Source organism: Apodemus sylvaticus, chromosome 18, assembly GCF_947179515.1.
Source record: "Apodemus sylvaticus chromosome 18, mApoSyl1.1, whole genome shotgun sequence".
NCBI classification, from domain to species: domain Eukaryota; kingdom Metazoa; phylum Chordata; class Mammalia; order Rodentia; family Muridae; genus Apodemus; species Apodemus sylvaticus.
The window spans coordinates 19,176,580-19,196,397 of record NC_067489.1 but is presented as its reverse complement, the minus strand read 5'-3'; the positions used below and the strand labels follow the sequence as shown (position 1 = coordinate 19,196,397).

At 40.6% G+C, this 19,818-nt stretch overlaps 1 protein-coding gene across 11 annotated transcripts in view; it reads right to left on the bottom strand.

Annotated features, from left to right (window-relative positions):
• Positions 1-7,321: 7,321 nt before the first annotated feature.
• Positions 7,322-19,818, bottom strand: part of LOC127668815 (defensin alpha 4-like) — a 148,964-nt gene continuing 136,467 nt past the window's right edge. For 5 of the 11 annotated variants that reach the window (XR_007974212.1, XR_007974211.1, XR_007974206.1 and 2 more), the window contains 2 exons: positions 8,095-8,218; positions 7,457-7,508 (listed from right to left, as the gene is read on the bottom strand). Coding sequence is in view for 1 of the 11 variants with exons in the window: in XM_052162612.1 (XP_052018572.1) it covers positions 7,381-7,508 (128 nt within the window). In the remaining 10 variants the exon portion in view is untranslated. Of the gene's footprint in view, positions 7,509-8,094; positions 8,219-9,503; positions 9,585-19,818 lie in introns of those variants that run through there. The other 6 variants (XR_007974209.1, XR_007974208.1, XR_007974203.1 and 3 more) reach the window with 3 other exon arrangements.

The following is a 19,818-nucleotide window of genomic DNA, read 5'->3' as shown; positions in this document are numbered from 1 at the left end:
TAGGAGTAATCTAGTGGAGTTTTTTGGGTCACTTAGGTAGACTATCATGTCATCTGCAAATAATGACAGTTTGACTTCTTCCTTTCCAATTTGTATCCCTTTGACCTCCTTATGTTGTCGAATTGCCTGAGCTAGTACCTCAAGTACAATATTGAAAAGATAAGGAGAAAGGGGGAAGCCCTGTCTAGTCCCTGATTTTAGTGGGATTGCTTCAAGTTTCTCTCCATTTAGTTTGATGCTGGCTACCGGTTTGCTATATATTGCTTTTACTATGTTTAGGTGTGGGCCTTGAATTCCTGTTCTTTCCAAGACTTTAAGCATGAAAGGATGCTGAATTTTGTCAAATGCTTTTTCAGCATCCAATGAAATGACCATGTGGTTTTTTTCTTTGAGTTTGTTTATGTAGTGGATTGCATTGATGAATTTCCGTATATTGAACCAACCCTGCATTCCCAGGATAAAGCCTACTTGATCATGGTGGATGATCGTTTTGATGTGTTCTTGGATTTGGTTGGCAAGAATTTTATTGAGTATTTTTGCATCGATGTTCATAAGGGAAATTGGTCTGAAGTTCTCTTTCTTTGTTGGATCTTTGTGTGGTTTTGGTATCAGCGTAATTGTGGCTTCATAGAAGGAATTAGGTAGTCTTCCTTCTGTTTCTATTTTGTGGAATAATTTGAAGAGTATTGATGTTAACTCTTCTTTGAAGGTCTGATAGAATTCTGCACTGAAACCATCTGGTCCTGTGATTTTCTTTCTTTTTTTTTTTTACATTTTTAAATTTTTTTTAATTTTCTATATTCTTTGGTTACATTCTGAATGCTTTCCCCTTTCCCGGTTCCCCCTTCCCCATCTGTCTCATAAGCACTCTTCCCTCTGGCCATTTCTCAATCACCCCCTCCCATTTCTCTGTCCTTATACTCCCTTACAATGCTGGATCAACTCTTTTCAGAACCAGGGCCCTCTCTTTCTCTCTTCTTGGGTATCATTTGATATGCTAATTGTGTCTTGAGAATTCAGAGCTTCTGGGCTAATTAATATCCACTTATCATTGATTACATTCCATGTGTATTCTTTTGTGATTGGGTTACCTCACTTAGGATGATATTTTCCAGTTCCAACCATTTGCCTAAGAATTCCATGAATTCATTGTTTTTAATTGCTGAGTAGTATTCCATTGTGTAAATATACCACATTTTCTGTATCCATTTCTCCACTGAGGGACATCTGGGTTCTTTCCAGCTACTGGCTATTATAAATAAAGCTGCTATCAACATAGTGGAGCAGGTGTCCTTAATGCATGCCAGGAAATCCTCTGGGTATATGCCCAGGAGAGGTATAACAGGGTTTTCTGGAAGTGTCATGTCCAGTTTTGTGAGGAGCCTCCAGACTGGTTTCCAAAGTGGTTGTACTATCTTGCAATCCCACCAGCAGTGGAGGAGTGTTCCTCTTTCTCCACATCCTCACCAACACCTGCTGTCTCCTGAGATTTAAATCTTAGTCATTCTGACTGGTGTGAGGTGAAATCTTAGGGTTGTTTTGATGTGCATTTCCCTAATGATTAATGATGTTGAACATTTCTTAAGGTGCTTCTCATCTATCCAAATTTCTTCAGGTGAAAATTCTTTGTTTAACTCTGTACCCCGTTTTTAATAGGGTTATTTGTTTTCCTGGGGTTTAACTTCTTGAGTTCTTTGTATATATTGGCTATTAGCCCTCTGTCCGATTTAGGGTTGGTGAAGATCCTTTCCCATTCTGTTGGTTTCTGTTTTGTCCTTTTGACAGTGTCCTTTGCCTTACAGAAACTTTGTAATTTTATGAGGTCCCATTTGTCAATTCTTGACCTTAGAGAGTAGGCTATTGGTGTTCTGTTCAGGAACTTTCCCCCTATGCCCATGTCCTCAAGGGTTTTCCACAGTTTCTATTTTATTACTTTCAGTGGGTCTGGTTTTCTGTGGAAGCACTTGATCCACTTGGAATTGAGCTTAGTACAAGGATATAAGAATGGATCAGTTTGCATTCTTCTGCATGCTGAACTCCAATGGAAACAGCACCATTTGTTGAAAAGGCCATCTTTTTTTCACTGGATGTTTTCAGCTCCTTTGTTGAAGATCAAGTGACCATAGGTCCGTGGGTTCATTTCTGGGTCTTTGATCCTATTCCATTGATCCACTTGCCTCTCATTGTACCAATACCATGCAGTTTTTGTTACTATTGCTCTGTAGTGATGTTTCAGGTCTGGGATACTGATTCCCCCAAAAGTTCTTTTACTGTTGAGAAAAGTTTTAGCTATCCTGGGTTTTTTGTTATTCCAGATGAATTTGAGAATTGCTGTTAAGCTTCTAGTGTATGCTCTCTCCATTTTCTTCTTGGAAGCACTCAGGGCTGTGAGTTTTCCTCTTAGCACTGCTTTTATTTTGTCCCATCGATTTGGGTTATTTTGTTAAATTCTAAAACGTCTTTGATTTCTTTCTTTATTTCTTCTTTGAGCAAGGTATCATTGAGTAGAGTATTGTTCAGATTCCATGTACATGTGTGCTTTATATTGTTTTTGTTGCTATTGAAAGGTACTTTTATTTCATAGTGATCTGACAGGAATCATGGGATTATTTTGATCTTCTTATATTTGTTGAAGTCTGTCTTGTGATTTTGTTGAAGTCTGCCCATGCATTTGGAGCATAGATGTTCAGGATTGAGAGTTATTTTTGGTGGATTTTTCCTTTGACCAGCAAGAAGTATCATCCGTGTCTCTTTTGATGACTTTAGGTTGAAAGTCAATTTTATCTGATATTAGAATGGCAACTCCAGATTTTTTTCCTGAGACCATTTGCTTGTAAAATTGTCTTCCAGCCTTTTACTCTAAGGTTGTGTTTGTCTTTGACACTGAGGTGTGTTTGACACTGAGGTATGCAGCAAAATGTAGGGTCCTGTTTAGGTATCCAGTCTGTTAGTCTATGTCTTTGTATTGGGGAACTGAGTCCATTGATGTTAAGAGACAGTCATGAATAGTGATTATTGCTTCCTGTCATTTTTGATGTTAATTATATATTTCAGTGGTTATCTTCTTTTGGGTTTGATGAAAGAAGGTTAGTATCTTGCTTTTTCTAGGGTATAGTTTCCCTCCTTGTATTGATGTTTTCCCCCATATTATCCTTTGTAGGGCTGGGTTTGTGGAAAGATATTGTGTGAATTGGGCTATGTCATGGAATATCTTGGTTTCTCCATCTATGGTGATTGAGAGTTTTGCTGGGTATAGTAGTCTTGGCTGGCATTTGTGTTCTCTTAGAGTTCACATGAGATGTGCCCAGAATCTTGGAGGTTTCATGGTCTCTGGTGAGAAGTCTGGTGTATTTCTAATAGGTCTTCCTTTATATCTTACTTGGCCATTTTCTCTTACTGCCTTTAGTGTTCTTTCTTTGTTTAGTACATTTGGAGTTTTGTTATTATGTATGGGATGTATTTCTGTTTTTGTCCAGTCTGTTTGGAGTTCTGTACATTCATGGCTTCTTGTACATTCATGGGCATCTCACTCTTTAGGTTAGGCAAGTTTTCTTCCATAATTTTGTTGAAGGTATTTGCTGGCCGTTTATATTGTAAATCTTCACTCTCATCTATACCTATAATCCTTAGGTTTGGTCTTCTCATTGTGTCCTGGATTTCCTGGATGCTCTGGGTTACAAGCGTTTTGCATTTTGCATTTTCTTTGACTGTTGAGTCCATGCTTTCTATGGTATCTTTGACATCTGAGATTCTTTCTTCTATGTCTTATATTCTGTTGTTGATATTTGCATCTGTGGCCCCTGATTTCTTCCCAAGGAATTCTCTCTCTAAAGGTGTCTCGCTTTGTGATTTCTTAGTTGTTTCTACTTCTGTTTTTAAATTTTGGATGGTTTTGCTCAGCTCCTTCACTTGCTTGTTTGTGTTTTCCTGTAATTCTTTAAGAGATTTTTTTTTGTTTCTTCTTTTATGACTTCTGCCTGTTGACCAAAGTTCTCCTGTATTTCTTTAAGTGATTTTTGCATTTCTTCCTTATTGGCTTCTATCTTTTGACCCATATTCTCCTGAATTTCTTTAAATGATTTCTGTGTTTCCCTTGTAAGGGCATCTAACTTTTGATCATTTTTCTCCTGAAATTCTTTAAGAGATTTATTGATGTCCTTCATGTGTTCCTCTAGCAGCATCTTGATCAGTGATTTTAAATCCAAATCTTGTTTTTCTGGTGTGTTGGGGTATCCAGGACTTGCTTTTGTTGGAGAATCGGGTTCAGATGCTGCCATATTGCCTTGATTTCTGTTAATAAAGTTCCTATGTTTGCCTTTTGCCATCTAGTTTTCACTGGTGTTAGTCGGTCTTGTTGTCACTGGCTGGTGCTTCATCCTCCTGTGAGCCTCTAAGGCTATTTCAACAACACTGGATGACTGGATTTCACCTGGCACAGATTGCTGACGTGCTTCCCTCCTCTTGTGTCTTATTGGAGCCCTGCTGAGTCTTGCCCCAAGCATGTTATACTTGCATTGTCTCAGTGAACCTGGTGCTTCCTGTCTGCTCTGTCATAGAGAAAAAATGGTGGTGGGGAGTCACTCCAAATGCTGAACACCACGTTGGGCACAGGACCCATGACCAGCTGGCACACAGACAAACTGCTTATCTGCCCAGGTCCTAGGCACAAGCAGACCCCCGGCAGTTTGTGCTCCCAGAGATTTAAACTCGGGATATCTCAGTACCTGGTGCTGCCCTTCTGATCCGTCAGGGAGCAAAGATGGTAGTGGGGAGTCACTCCCTGTGCTGATGCCCACATAGGGCACAGGCCCCACGACAGGCTGGCACACAGATGAACTGCCTATCTGCCCAGGGCCTGGTCACAGGCAGACCCCTGGCAGTTTGCACCCCCAGAGATCTTAAACTCTGGATATATCAGTACCTGGTGCTGCCTTTCTGCAGCAAAGAATGCCGCGGGGAGTCACTCCCTGTGCCAATCCCCATGTAGGGCACAGGCCCCACTACAGGCTGTATGTACTGTGCTCTCTTAACTGTTCTCATCCAGAGAGATATTGGAGAGAAGGTGATCTCACCTCCTTGCTCAGAATTGAAAAGCACTGCTGGGAGATCACTCTCTCCTGGCAGGCTGTGCACAGAAGGCTATGGAGCCAAATGGCTCCCTGGTGCAAATGGTGGCTGGAAGACTCCTGTCCCTTTAGCTCCACAGATCATATGCTCCTTGTGCTTCTAGCTGTTCCCCTACAGAGAGAGGGTGGAGATCTCACCTCCATGCTCATAAGTGAAACCACTGCTGGGAGATCACTCTCTCCTTGTGGGCTGTGCACAGAGGGCTGTAGAGCAGCCTGGCTCCCTTGTGCAAATGGCAGCAGGAAGACTCCTATTCTAGCAGTTCCACTGATCATCATAAACAAGTATTATTCCCAGTTTTCTGAGGAACCAGGAGACTGATTTCCAGAGTGGTTGTCCCATCTTGCAATCCCACCAGCAGTGGAGGAGTGTTCCTCTTTTTCTGCATCCTTTCCAACACCTGATGTCTTCTGAGTTTTAAACCTTAGCAATTCTGACTTGTGTGAGGTGAAATCTCAGGGTTGTTTTGATTTGCATTTCCCTAATGACTAATGATTTTGAACATTTCTTAAGGTGCTTCTCAGCCATCCAAATTTCTTCAGATGAAAATTCTTTGTTTAGCTCTGTTCTGGAGGACCCTGTTATACCACTCCTGGGCATATACCCAGAGGATTCCCTAGCATGCAACAAGGACACATGTTTTCCTGTGTTCATAGCAGCCTTATTTATAACAGCCAGAAGCTAGAAAGAACCCAGATGTCCCTCAACAGAGGAATGGATACAGAAAATGTGGTATATTTATACAATGGAATACTACACAGCAATTAAAAACAATGAATTCATGAAATGTCTAGGCAAATGATTTGAACAGGAAAATGCAAAAAAAAAAAAACTGCAATGGACAGTAGGACCTAATAAAAGTAAGACCCTTCCCTCCAGCAAAGGAAATACTCAATCCAGTAAAGAGGAAGCTCAAGGTATGGTAAAGACCCTTTGAAAGCTATACATCTGCTATGGGTTAGTATCCAAAATATACAAAGAACTAGAAAATAAATTAAGACAGTTAATAAAACTACCCAAATAAAAATCACATATGTATCTGAACAGAGAATTTGGGAAAAAAAAAAGAAACTAAATTTCTGAAATGAGATCAGGAATGTTCAAGGTGACATGACTGAACTGTGCAAGCCCAAGTGACACCAAGTGACACCAAATAGAGCTGAGATCTGGATACAAAACCTCCACCCCTTGCAGTGGAGGTATTTCCAATTGTTAGCTGATGGGTGAGAGACAGTTCTTTCTGACTGTTTCTCTCCTCATGAATGGACCATGTTCCAGTGGAAAATCTAAAATTATAGGGGCAGCCCAAGTTGGTTCAGATGGATTGAGAAACGGAATTAAAAGGAAAAAGGGGAATGCATTTGGGTGCTTAGGGAAGGTGGTGCACCTGGGAAGAGTTTGTTCAATGATGAGTATTATCCCAATAGGCCAACAAGTTGTAGAAAATCTTCAAAAAAACTAATAAATGTATCCAAGAACTACAGTTTAGAGTGTTCAATATGTTTATCAAAGAAATGGAAATTGAAAGTTCTTGGAGGTTTCTTCTAGAACCTTCTAGGTTTCTAGAAGAAACTTGGTCCTAGTGATAAAGACTAAGATCAAGAAAACAATTGTCAACAAGTAGTGTTTAGGGTCTAGGGAAAGGGGAACCCTAAAGCACTGTGGGTGGGATTGCAAGCTGACACAGGAACTAAGGAAGTCAGTGTGGAGAATTCTCCCAGGACAGGAGGTAAATCTCCATGGCACAGCTGTACACTGCTTGGAAAATGCCCAAGGACTCAGGATCCATCCTCAGAGATATTTGCTCAACCATCTCCATTGCCTCTGAGTTCACAAGAGCCACAGAAAGGAAATGATATAATGCCCTCCAACTGAAAAAATGGATCATGAAAATGTGGGGCTCATTTTTGAGGGTGAGTCTAACCTCAAGGATAGAATAGTTGATAGACAAAGAAGCTAAAACAGAATGCCTTGTGGCTTTATATGTGACCTCCTGGGCATCCTTGATATGACTGGTAAATGTAACCAAGACTCCTTTTATGAAGGATTCACTGAAGACGCTGCTATGTGACTCAGAAGAATCCTGACCAGGCCACATCACAGAAAGCTTCAAAGAAACATAAAAAGAGATTATTTGTCTGCAAGGAGTTTATTGGAGAAGGACAAACAATCAAGGCAAAGTACAAGGGTAATGACAGGTTGTGAGGTCTCAGAAGGCATCTTTATCTTTTATCTTGTCCATGGGCTCCATGTTCACTGCCGGCAGCAGCGATTACCATTTATAGAATTAGGACCCAGGCAGATCCCTCTGCGAAATTCTGGAAATTTACAGGGTGACAGGGTGCAACGGCATCTCAAAGGCCTTCCTCCTCCTCTTCGGGCTGAGGGCACACAGGAAACATGAGGCATTAAGTAAGGAGACCAGCAGTGTGTGATAGTAAACAATCCTATGACAATGCACTGTACATGGAACAGACTGGGATTGTTGTACTGGTGATGTCACAGCCAGCACCATCATCAACTCCAAACACTTGGACATAAGCCATTTAACAAGTGTTGATCGCATACAGGACATGATACGCACAACACATTGCTTTAGCTTTTTTGTGTTTTCCTGCCAAAACACATTCATACATTGCAGTTGGTATTCAAACCTATTATTTGAAGCAAAACAGGTGTTTGTTTCTATAACCAAATTATTAATTAGGTATAAAATGACTAACAATATATTCTATATTTTAAAGCTTTTTCACAGATAAATTGTTACATCAAAACCTTAAAAGGAAGAAAAATCAGGTACATTGGTTTGACTCTTCACTTTTACTTTGATAAATAAGACAGGGAAGATCTTAGAAGATCAAGGGACAACTTCCTGAGCCAGACTCCTCCTGACAGGATTCTAGGGCTCATCTTCCAACCTCCCTCAGGAGACTCCAAGCCTCCATCACACTGGGCACCAGCCCTCACCTGCACCTTGAAGAGCAGAGCCTTCTGGGCCTTCAAAAAAGACAGACAGACCCTGGGTCTCGTCCCCTGGCTGCTCCTCAGTTTTAGTCTCTTCATCTGTCTGTTGGATAGGATCAGCCTGGACCTGGAAGGCCAACAGGACAAGGGCAGAGAGGAGGACAAGTGTCTTCATGGCTGGGAGTCACCTGGAGGATTGGCGAGCAGTAGACCAGTGTGTGGAGAGTGAAGGGCCAGCCTGCTTTTATAGGGCAGAGAAAGGCTGCACATTTCTAGAACTCACTCCTTGATGGGAACTTAGGGAGGGTTACCCTCAAGATGCCTTTGATGTTCCTCAGTCTTCATTTCCTTCATGATGATCTTGCTCTGTGTGTTTAGTGACAACCCCCTCCCACTGATAATGATGAAGGGCCCTTGTTCTCTTCCCCTGTTTCCCATCTGTTTGAGTGTTTATATTTTATTGTTTGGGAAAGAAAAAGCTGTGCATTGTCTAATTTAATAAACTGAAAAAGAATTATTTTTTTGAAATTTAGCCTGCTTTTTTGGAAAGTCTGGACCTGAACTAGACCTTGACAAGGTGGCATTGAGAGTCAGTTCTTTGCAGGAGTCAGGATATTATCAATCACCCTCATGAAGGAAGACTTTGTGAATCTTTTTCTTTGGGGCAAAGAATGTAAAATGGCCTTCTGTCACCAGTGAATTGAGTTCAAGAGACAGAGTTTGTCAGAGTGAAGTAGAGTGGATTGTTCTGAATTAGCCAGAGCGACAGAACACATCTCACAAGGGTGTGCTCCGGGTGCCACTTCACACTTGGGAACCCTCCAGTGACGTGCCATGTCGCATGTGTGAGATCTTATACTTTTTACTTTTAGCAAATGCCATCATGAAATAAACAATTGCAAAATTTTCTCCTGCTTTAAAATTTGATGCTATCTCTCAATCTATTTCAAAAAAAAATCAAAGTCCTCTTCCAATACATAGAATTTAGTTATTTTTGAACTCTTCTAATACATTGGAAAACACCAGTGTCTATCATTATTTGGATATATGCATAAAATTCATATGAATTTCCCATAGAAGTTAAAAGCAACAGTAATTTTGCTTTTATTTTGCATAATTATACACAGTATACTTGTGACAGTTGATCAGGCAGCTGATTGTCATGAAGCCTATCTGACAAATATCCTTGATAGAGTTAGTTTCTTCACAAGATGTTACTCACTGGTGGTTTCTTTATTCAATGCCTTATGATTTTTCTACACCCCCAAACCAAGTCTAACCAAGACTTGTTTAGCTATTCTGGGAATAGTTCTATAGCTTATGTGTTGGAATCTGAGTCTTTGGGTTACATATATGGTGTGATACATGCTGCTCATTCTGAGCTCCAAGAATGAAGAAAAAACACTGCTTACCTTGAGAACTGGAGGCTACATGACATTTTCCCATGGTGCCGTGAGGCTTAGTCAAGAGTCTTTGGAAAGCAGTTGTCACACTGTTAAATGAAACTGTTTTAAACAAAACTTTGACTCCAAGTAGTAGCAATTTTAAAGATAAGCACAGTCTTCAGATACAAAATAAAATGAGGAAGCTCCAATGATGCTGCTTCCCTGGTCCTTACCCTTGTCTTATTTTTGCCCCTAATGTAGATATATGAATTCACAGATGCATCTCTTATGTGATAGGGTCATATATTCTTCTAAATACTCTCATTCACAGAATGACAGGTAACTCAACAAGGAATATCAGGGACTCAATCTACTGAGAAATAGAATGAAAATCAAAGATAAAGGCTATTCAAGAAATAAAATATTAAACTATCACCACAAACAGCACCAACATTAAAAAATTGTGCACAAGGAAAGCCAGTAGCTGAAATGAAAGAAGAGTCAAGACTGCTCACTGGGAGAGATGCTGCTAGCACTCCTGGCAACTTTCTTTCAAGTCTCAGGAACCACATAGTGAAATCAACAATCAGACTGCCATTACCTGTCCTCTGACCTCCACATGACTTGTGTGGCACATAAGGCCTTCCTATACATACAATAATTATATATATTTATATAACAAATTTCAAGAAAATGATAACCTTCACAAGACAGACTCCCTTTGGTTTGGTTTCAGAAAGCATGCTTCTGTCCTGGAAAAAAGTCTCCTAGTTTAGATTAATCACAAAGTGTCTCAACCAGTTCATTTTACTTGGCCTTGGACAAACATTGAGTTACTGCCAGTTTATCTAATAACTGGGAATCACTGTAGATTGTGATACTCAGAAGAAATGTCCCTGTTGAAATCACATCTTCTCCATCCAAATGGTATTGTCCACATATTCCACCACATGGGTCAGAGGCCATCACTTACTACTACAGAGAACCTCTGAAGAAAGGTTTCCCCTTTCATAGCATGAAAAAGTACCCTTTAGATGCCCAAGATCTTTTAAAACAGTCCATTGTCCTCAGAAACTTCATATGCACAACACATGCTTCCTGGCTCATACCAGCCAACTCTGCTACAGGCCCACGTTACAGCTTCAGACTGGGACTCTGGACCCTCTGTGGAGGAACATAAAAACACAGAAAAAAAGTGTGTACGTTTGGGCTAGAATCACAAGTCTTTACTGACCTCTTGTTAGAATTGCACTAGACTTCATTAGTTCCTAAAGGCTTATCTTTAAAACAAGGCAGTTTGTCTCCATAGTCTGAGGAACTTCCTCAGCCCAATATGATGCTCAGCCCACTTGTCCTCAACCAAACTCCATCATAGTCTTCTGCTCAGAAATATCCCACTTTACTCTCTCAGACGTTTAGTTCTTCCCATCATCATTGATATCTGGAATGTCCTACATCAGTTCTCAGCTAATGCCAGGCTCATTTGTCCTTACAAGTAACATCTTTTACCCTAACTTGGGAAACTGCTTAATTTATGCAATGTCTCCTTAACAAGGAGATTAATGCCATAAAGTTCTTGAGGGATTTGATACTAGGAGCTGCATTCACCATTAGTATAACAAACATAAGCATTCACTATTGGAGAAAAACTTTAAGAGCTATGGAATTTAACACCTTCTTATGTAAAGTAAAAATACTAAATTTTCATTTATTGCAGAGCTTGGGCAGCATAGTCTTGTAAATTCATAGACACCATGATGATTTCAAACTTGTGATAAGCCAGGAAGCACTCTCAGGGTCTAGAACATGTATTATCTTAGCTTATACTTACTAATTGCTAAGATCTTTTTGTTCTTCTTATAATAGGTTTTCACAATAACCCAATAAAATAGCCTCTTTTATTGACCAAAGTTTTATGGGGTTCTAACAGAACTTTGAAGAGGTTAATTGTATTACTCAGAGACACTAAAGATTAGGCACCAGGGCTGTGGTCAGATCTCTTGGACTTTACCACTACCCCATATCCACCTTAACTTCTGTGTTTTAGAGTGATACCTTCTGTCATTTATTGGGATAATTTGTTTTGTTTGCTTAGAACCTGAAAGGAGATCAAGGTTGAAAGATATCTGTTGACAGATGGTCTCTCTATAATTTTCGCTTGCTCTCTCTCCAACTTCTCCTTGGTCTCTACCTCTGTGAATTCCCTGCTGTGTGTTTTGATGTGATACCACCAATAAATAGCCTGTATTCTCTAGAAACATCTGAAGAAAATGCTTGTTTTTTTTTTTTTTTTTACCAGTTATTACAAGCAATAACTCACATGTATGGTCACTGCTACTGAAATAGAGTTGATTGTTAAGGGTAACTGAGTTCTGCTGGGGTTTTCCATGCTGGCTTGTGATGAAATGTATGGCAGAAGTGAACACCCCACATGTCTTAGAGACCAGGACACAGTGCAGGAGAGTACAAGAGGAAAGAAGTTCTCAAGCTGTAACCTAATTTACTCTGTACCTCCTAAGGGTCAACTGAGTCTTAATGCCTGTGAGGGAGGAGGAGGGCTAGCTCTCCCATGTACACAAGTGTGTCATGTGGGGTTTCAGAGGTCACTGGTAGTAAACTTTTCTTTTTTTAGAGGCCCTGTTTGAATATATGAGGATGCTTGGACAAGATTTATTACACGGAGAGAAAGCCATGGACTAAAAAGAGCCCCTTCATTTTTTGAACATCACGTCCATGTCTCTGACCCACCTGCTCCATCGACAGCACTATTTCCCAACATCTTTTTGGCATTCATATATAATTTGTTGAAACAGTAATTATCCTGAACACCCTTCATGAGAAGGGGGAATCTTCCTCTTTTGTGACAATGGGTAGTTAAGAAATATAACTCTGTCTCCAAAACAGGATGTGGTAGGAAGTTTGTTAATGCAACTAAAACACAAAAGCTTGAGTTTTACAAATTAAAATTGAAAGAAAGAAAACTCAGAAACATTATTAAAGAAAATTAAATGTAAGGTTGTTGGGAATAGCTAACAAAAACTGGACAAAGAAAAATGGTAATGTTTAGGGAGATTTTTAACATATGTTACAAAGAGACAATTTGCAGACTTTTTGACCAGCGGCTAAAGATTAATTAGAGAAAATGTGTGGCTGGGGGGATAGCTCAGAAATAAAGAACACTTGATGCTCTTGTCGAGGATCCAGGTTTGGTTTTAACACCCACGTAGCATTCTAGACCTCCAGTTGTAGGGGATTTGGCTCCCTATTCTGGCCTCCAAAGACAATAGGCCCACACATACACATAGTCAGCAAAGTCACTTATAAAACAAAATTAGGTAAATCTTTTTCTTTGAAAAACCAAAACAAGCAATATTGATTGCTGCTTCCTGTTATTTTTGTTTTAGTAGTAAAATTATGCTTGTGTGGCTCTCTTCTTTTGGGTTCATTGAAAGATTATTACTTTCTTGCTTTTTCTAGGGTGTGGTTTTACTCCTTGTGTTAGCCTTTTCTATCTATTATCCTTTGTAGAGCAGGATTTGTGGAAAGATATTGTGTAAATTAGGTTTTATCGTGGAATATCTTGGTTACTGCATCCATGGTAATTGAGAGTTTTACTGGGTATAGTAGCTTGGGATGTTATTTATGTTCTCTTAGGGTCTGCATGATGTCTGACCAAGATTTTCTAGCTTTCTTTCTCTATTGAGTAGTCTGGTGTAATTCTCATTGTCTGCCTTAAGTATTACTTGACCTGTTTCCTTTACTACTTTTAATACTCTTTCTTTGTCCAGTACATTTGGTATTTTGGCTATTATGTAACAGGAGGAGTTTCTTTTCCAGTTCAGGGTATTCGGAGTTCTGTAGGCTTCTTGTATGTTCATGGTCATCACTTTATTTGGGTTAGGGAAATTTTCTTCTATAATTTTGTTGAAGATATTTACTGGCCCTTTAAGTTGGGAATCTTCACTCTCTTCTATACCTATACTCCTTAGGTATGGTCTTCCCCTTGTGTCCTGGATTTCCTGCATGTTTTGGGTTAGGAGCTTTTTCTTTATGCATTTTTTAAATTGTTGTGTCAATGTTTTCTATGGTATATCCTGCACCTGAGATTCTCTTTTCTATCTCTTGTATTCTGTAGGTGATGCTTGCATCTATGACTCCTGATCTCTTTCTTTGGTTTTATAGTTCCAGGGTCATCTCCCTTTGTGATTTCTTTATTGTTTCTATTTCCAGTTTTAGATCCTGGATATTTTTGCTCATTTCCTTCATCTGTTCAATTGTCTTTTCATGTAGTTCTTTAAGGGATTTTTTTTACTTTGCTCTTTAAGGGCCTCTACCTGTTTACCTGTGTCCTCCTGCAATAGTTTTTTTTTTTTTTAAATATAGTAATCATTTACATTGCCAGTAGTAAAACCTTTCCAGATTTCCCCCCTCCCCAAAAACCCCCAACCCCTCCTCCCACACCCTGACTCCACATGTATGCCCCTCCAACTGACACACTCCCAACTCCACCCCCCTTGTTTTCCCTTGTTTTCTTCGTCTATGGTAATTGAAAGTTTTGCTGGGTATAGTAGTCTGAGATGACCTTTATGTTCTCTTAGGTTCGGTATGACAACTGCCCAGACTCTTCTGGCTTTCATCTTCTCTGGTGAGAAGTCTGAAGTATTTCTGATAGGTCTTCCTTTATATGTTACTTGAACTTTTTCTCTCACTGCTTTTAATATTCTTTCATGGTTAGTGCATTTGGTGTTTTGATTATTATGTGACAGGAAGAAATTCTACTCTGGTACAATCTGTTTGAAGTTCTGTAGGCTTCTTGCATATACATGGGCATCTCTTTCTTTAGGTTAGGGATGTTTTCATCTATAATTTTGTTGAAGATATTTACTTGCCCTTTGAGAGCTAAATCCTCACTTTCTTCTATGCCTATAATCTTTAGGTTTGGTCTTCTCATTGTGTCCTGGATTTCCTGGATGTTTTGAGTTACACAGTTTTTGCATTTTGTAATTTCATTGACTGTTGTGTCAATGTTTTCTATGGAATCTTCAGCATTCGAGATTCTTTCTTCTATCTTTTGTATTCTGTTGTTGATGCTTGTATCTATGACTCCTGAATTGTTTAAAGGTTATCTATCTTCAGAGATATCTCACTTTGTGATTTCCGATTTCTGTATTGATTCCATTTCCAGTGTTAGATCCCCAATAGTTTTGTTCAGTTCCATCATTTTTTTTCCCTGAAATTCTTTAAGGAATTTTTATGTTTCCTCCTTAAAGACTTCGACCTGTTGACCCATGTTCTCCTGTACTTCTTTTAGGGATTTTTGTGATTCTGCTTTAAGGGTTTCTGCCTTTTGATCCATATTCTCTTGTATTTCTTTAAGGGATATTTGTGCTTCTACCTGTTGAACCATGTTGTCCTGTATTTCTTTAAGGGAGTTATTTATGTCCTTCTTGAAGTCCTCCATCAGCAATATGAGATGTGATTTTAAATCTAGTTCTTGCTTTTCTGATGTGATGGGGTATGGAGGATTTGCTGTTGTGGGAGAACTGTGTTGTGATGGTGCCATGTTGCCTTGGTTTCTGTTGGTAATGATCTTGCATTTGCCTTTGTCCATCTCGTTATCTCTGGAGTTAGCTGGTCTTGCTGTCTCTATCTTCTCTGTCCTTCAGGCCTGTGCTTCTGTACTCCTGGGATTCTCTTTCTGTCCAATGCCCTGCAAACAGCTGATTCTCCAGGAAGTAACATGTGATGGGGTTTCCCCTCTGGCCGACTTGACAAGAGTCGAATACACTGCAGGGTGTTATTTCTGAAATGACTTGCTGCTGATGGATCTCAGATGCCCTGCTGGTACTGTTTCTCGAATGTGCCTGTTCGATTGTTCTGCTGCTTCCAGTCTCAAATGAACTTCTCTTGCCAATTCTCTAATGCCTTGCTCCTGTCAGTTCTCAAATGTCCTGCTGTTGCTACTTTGTTTCCAACCCAATTCCCCAGTAAAAGAAAGCTCAACTCAATCAGTTAACAAAACAAGCCACAAGAGTAGATTGGGCAGATCTCCCACTACATTACTCTATTTCCATCTATATTATCCCATATAACTTGCTGTTTCTCCAGGTCAAGAGCTTCTCTCTGCTGCCTCTCTGTTGATCTCCTATAGCTCCTCTCCCTCTTGTTTATCCCCACTTGCTCCTCTCCTAGACTCTCAGCTCCTCCCACTTCCTCCTGCCCAATCATTGTCTCAAGCCTTTATTTGAAAAGTTAAGGTGCAGAGAAGGTTCACAAGCAACTCCTCATCTGCAGTCCTCTGAGGAGTGGAATTAGCATCAAAATACAAGCCAGGGCTATCCACAACACCCTGATCCTGTTGGTTCTCTAGAGAGTATCAGGAAGTGGGACCCTCAGGATGTGGTGCAAGACTACCACATCCAAAGGAAAGGGGCAGTGACAGGGGAGGAGGGAGGGGCACATGGGGCAGACGGACTGTTGATCTGGAGGTTGCTGGGTAGTGAGTCTCAGAGCAGAGCAGCTAGGTGATGGGCAGTGATTCTTACCTTATGCCCTGCTCCAGTCAGTTCTCTAGAGACTATCAGGAAGTAGGGCTCTCTCAGTGCAAGATGTGGTGTAGGACTTCTCTCATTTTTCTTTAAGGGAGTTATTTATGTCCTTCTTAAAGTAAGAGTCTTCCTTTTCAGGTGTATTGAGGTAGTCAGGCCTCACTGTCATGGGAGAACTGGGTCCTGATGATGCCAAGTAGCCTTGGTTTTTGTTGTTTATGTTCCTGACCTACCCTCTTGTCATCTGGTTATCTGTGGTGTTATCTGGTCTTGCTGATTCTAAATGTGGCTTCTTTTCCCTGTAACCCTGTGTGTCAGCACTCCTGGGCAGCCAGTTTTCTCTGGAAGGAAATAGGGTATTAAGGGTTGTGGCACAGAGTCAGCTCCAGGGAACAGAAGTACACAGAGTACCTGGTGCTGCCCTTCTGGAGCAAAGATGGTAATGAGGAGTCACTCCCTGTGCTGATGCCCACATAGGGCACAGGCCACATGACAGGCTGGCACACAGATGAACCGCCTGTCTGACAAGGTCCTGGGCACAGGCAGATCCCTGTCAGTTTGCACCCCAGAGGTCTTAAACTCGGGATATATCAGTACCTGGTGCTGCCTTTCTGCAGCAAAGATGGCAGTGGGGAGTCACTCCCTGTGCCAATCCCCACGTAGGGCAGAGGCCCCACTACAGTCTGTATGTACTGTTCTCTCTTAACTGTTCTTCCAGAGAGATATTGGAGAGAATGTGATCTCAACTACTTGCTCAGAATTGAAAAGCACTGCTAGGAGATTACTTTCTCCTGGCAGGCTGTGCACAGAAGGCTATGGAGCCAAATGGCTCCCTGGTGCAAATGGTGGCTGGAAGACTCCTGTCCCTTTAGCTCCACTGATCATATGCTCCTTGTGCTTCTAGCTGTTGTCCTACACAGAGGGGGTGGATCCACACATGGATCTCACCTCCATGCTCATAAGTGAAAGCACTGCTGGGAGATCACTCTCTCCTTGTGGGCTGTGCACAGAGGGCTGTAGAGCAGCCTGGCTCCCTTGTGCAAATGGCAGCAGGAAGACTCCTATTCCAGCAGTTCCACTGATCATTATAAACAAGTATTATTCCCAGTTTTTTGAGGAACCAGCAGACTGATTTCCAGAGTGGTTGTACCATCTTGCAATCCCACCAGCAGTGGAGGAGTGTTCCTCTTTTTCTGCATCCTTGCCAACACCTGATGTCTTCTGAGTTTTTAACCTTAGCAATTCTGACTTGTGTGAGGTGAAATCACAGGGTTGTTTTGATTTGCATTTCCCTAATGACTAATGATTTTGAACATTTCTTAAGGTGCTTCTCAGCCATCCAAATTTCCTCAGATGAAAATTCTTTGTTTCGCTCTGTTCTGGAGGACCCTGTTATACCACTCCTGAGCATATACCCAGAGGATTCCCTACCATGCAATAAGTACACATGTTTTCCTATGTTCATAGCAGCCTTATTTATAACAGCCAGAAGCTGGAAAGAACCCAGATGTCCCTCAACAGAGGAATGGATACAGAAAATGTGGTTTATTTATACAATGGAATACTACTCAGCAATTAAAAACAATGAATTCATGAAATGTCTAGGCAAATGGTTTGAAGAGGAAAATGCAAAAAAAAAAAAAAAAACTGCAATGGACAGTAGGACCTAATAAAAGTAAGACCCTTCCCTCCAGCAAAGGAAATACTCAATCCAGTAAAGAGGAAGCTCAAGGTATGGTAAAGACCCTTTGAAAGCTATACATCTGCTATGGGTTAGTATCCAAAATATACAAAGAACTAGAAAAATAAATTAAGACAGTTAATAAAACTACCCAACGGAAATCCATCAATACAATCCACTACATAAACAAACTCAAAGAACAAAACCACATGGTCATTTCATTGGATGCTGAAAAAGCATTTGACAAAATTCAGCATCCCTTCATGCTTAAAGTCTTGGAGAGAACAGGAATACAAGGCCCATACCTAAACATAGTAAAAGCAATATACAGCAAACCGGTAGCCAGCATCAAACTAAATGGAGAGAAACTTGAAGCAATCCCACTGAAATCAGGGACCAGACAAGGCTGCCCCCTTTCTCCTTATCTTTTCAATATTGTACTTGAGGTACTAGCTCGGGCAATTCGACAACATAAGGAGATCAAAGGGATACAAATTGGAAAGGAAGAAGTCAAACTATCATTATTTGCAGACGACATGATCGTCTACCTAAGTGACCCAAAGAACTCCACTAGAGAGCTCCTACAGCTGATAAACAACTTCAGCAAAGTGGCAGGTTATAAAATCAACTCAAGCAAATCAGTGGCCTTCCTATACTCAAAGGATAAGCAGGCTGAGAAAGAAATTAGGGAAATGACCCCCTTCACAATAGCCACAAACAGTATAAAGTATCTTGGGGTGACTCTTACCAAACATGTGAAAGATCTGTATGACAAGAACTTCAAGACTCTGAAGAAGGAAATGGAAGAAGACCTCAAAAAATGGGAAAACCTCCCATGCTCCTGGATCGGTAGAATCAATATAGTTAAAATGGCCATTTTGCCTAAAGCACTATACAGATTCAATGCAATACCCATCAAAATCCCAACTCAATTCTTCACAGAGTTAGAAAGAGCAATTATCAAATTCATCTGGAACAACAAAAAACCCAGGATAGCTAAAACTATTCTCAGCAACAAAAGAAAATCTGGGGGAATCAGTATCCCTGACCTCAAGCAATACTACAGAGCAATAGTGTTAAAAACTGCATGGTATTGGTACAGTGACAGGCAGGAGGATCAATGGAACAGGATTGAAGATACAGAAATGAACCCACACACCTATGGCCACTTGATCCTCGACAAAGAGGCTGAAAACATCCAATGGAAAAAAGATAGCCTTTTCAACAAATGGTGCTGGTTCAACTGGAGGTCAGCATGCAGAAGAATGCGAATTGATCCATTCTTGTCTCCTTGTACTAAGCTCAAATCCAAATGGATCAAGGACCTCCACATAAAGCCAGACACTCTGAAGCTAATAGAAAAGAAATTGGGGAAGACCCTTGAGGACATCGGTACAGGGAGAAAGTTTCTGAACAGAACACCAATAGCGTATACTCTAAGAGCAAGAATTGACAAATGGGACCTCATAAAATTACAAAGTTTCTGTAAGGCAAAGGACACCATCAAGAGGACAAATCGGCAACCAACAAATTGGGAAAAGATCTTCACCAATCCTACATCAGATAGAGGGCTAATATCCAATATATATAAAGAACTCAAGAAGTTAGACTCCAGAAAACCAAACAACCCTATTAAAAATGGGGTACAGAGTTAAACAAAGAATTCTCACCTGAAGAACTTCGGATGGCGGAGAAACATCTTAAAAAATGCTCAACTTCATTAGTCATTAGGGAAATGCAAATCAAAACAACCCTAAGATTTCATCTTACACCAGTCAGAATGGCTAAGATTAAAAATTCAGGAGACAGCAGGTGTTGGAGAGGGTGTGGAGAAAGAGGAACACTCCTCCACTGCTGGTGGGGTTGCAAATTGGTACAACCACTCTGGAAATCAGTCTGGCGGTTCCTCCGAAAACTGGGTACCTTACTTCCAGAAGATCCTGCTATACCACTCCTGGGCATATACCCAGAAGACTCCCCACCATGTAATAAGGATACATGTTCTACTATGTTCATAGCAGCCCTATTTGTAATTGCCAGATGCTGGAAAGAACCCAGGTATCCCTCAACAGAAGAGTGGATACAAAAAATGTGGTATATCTACACAATGGAG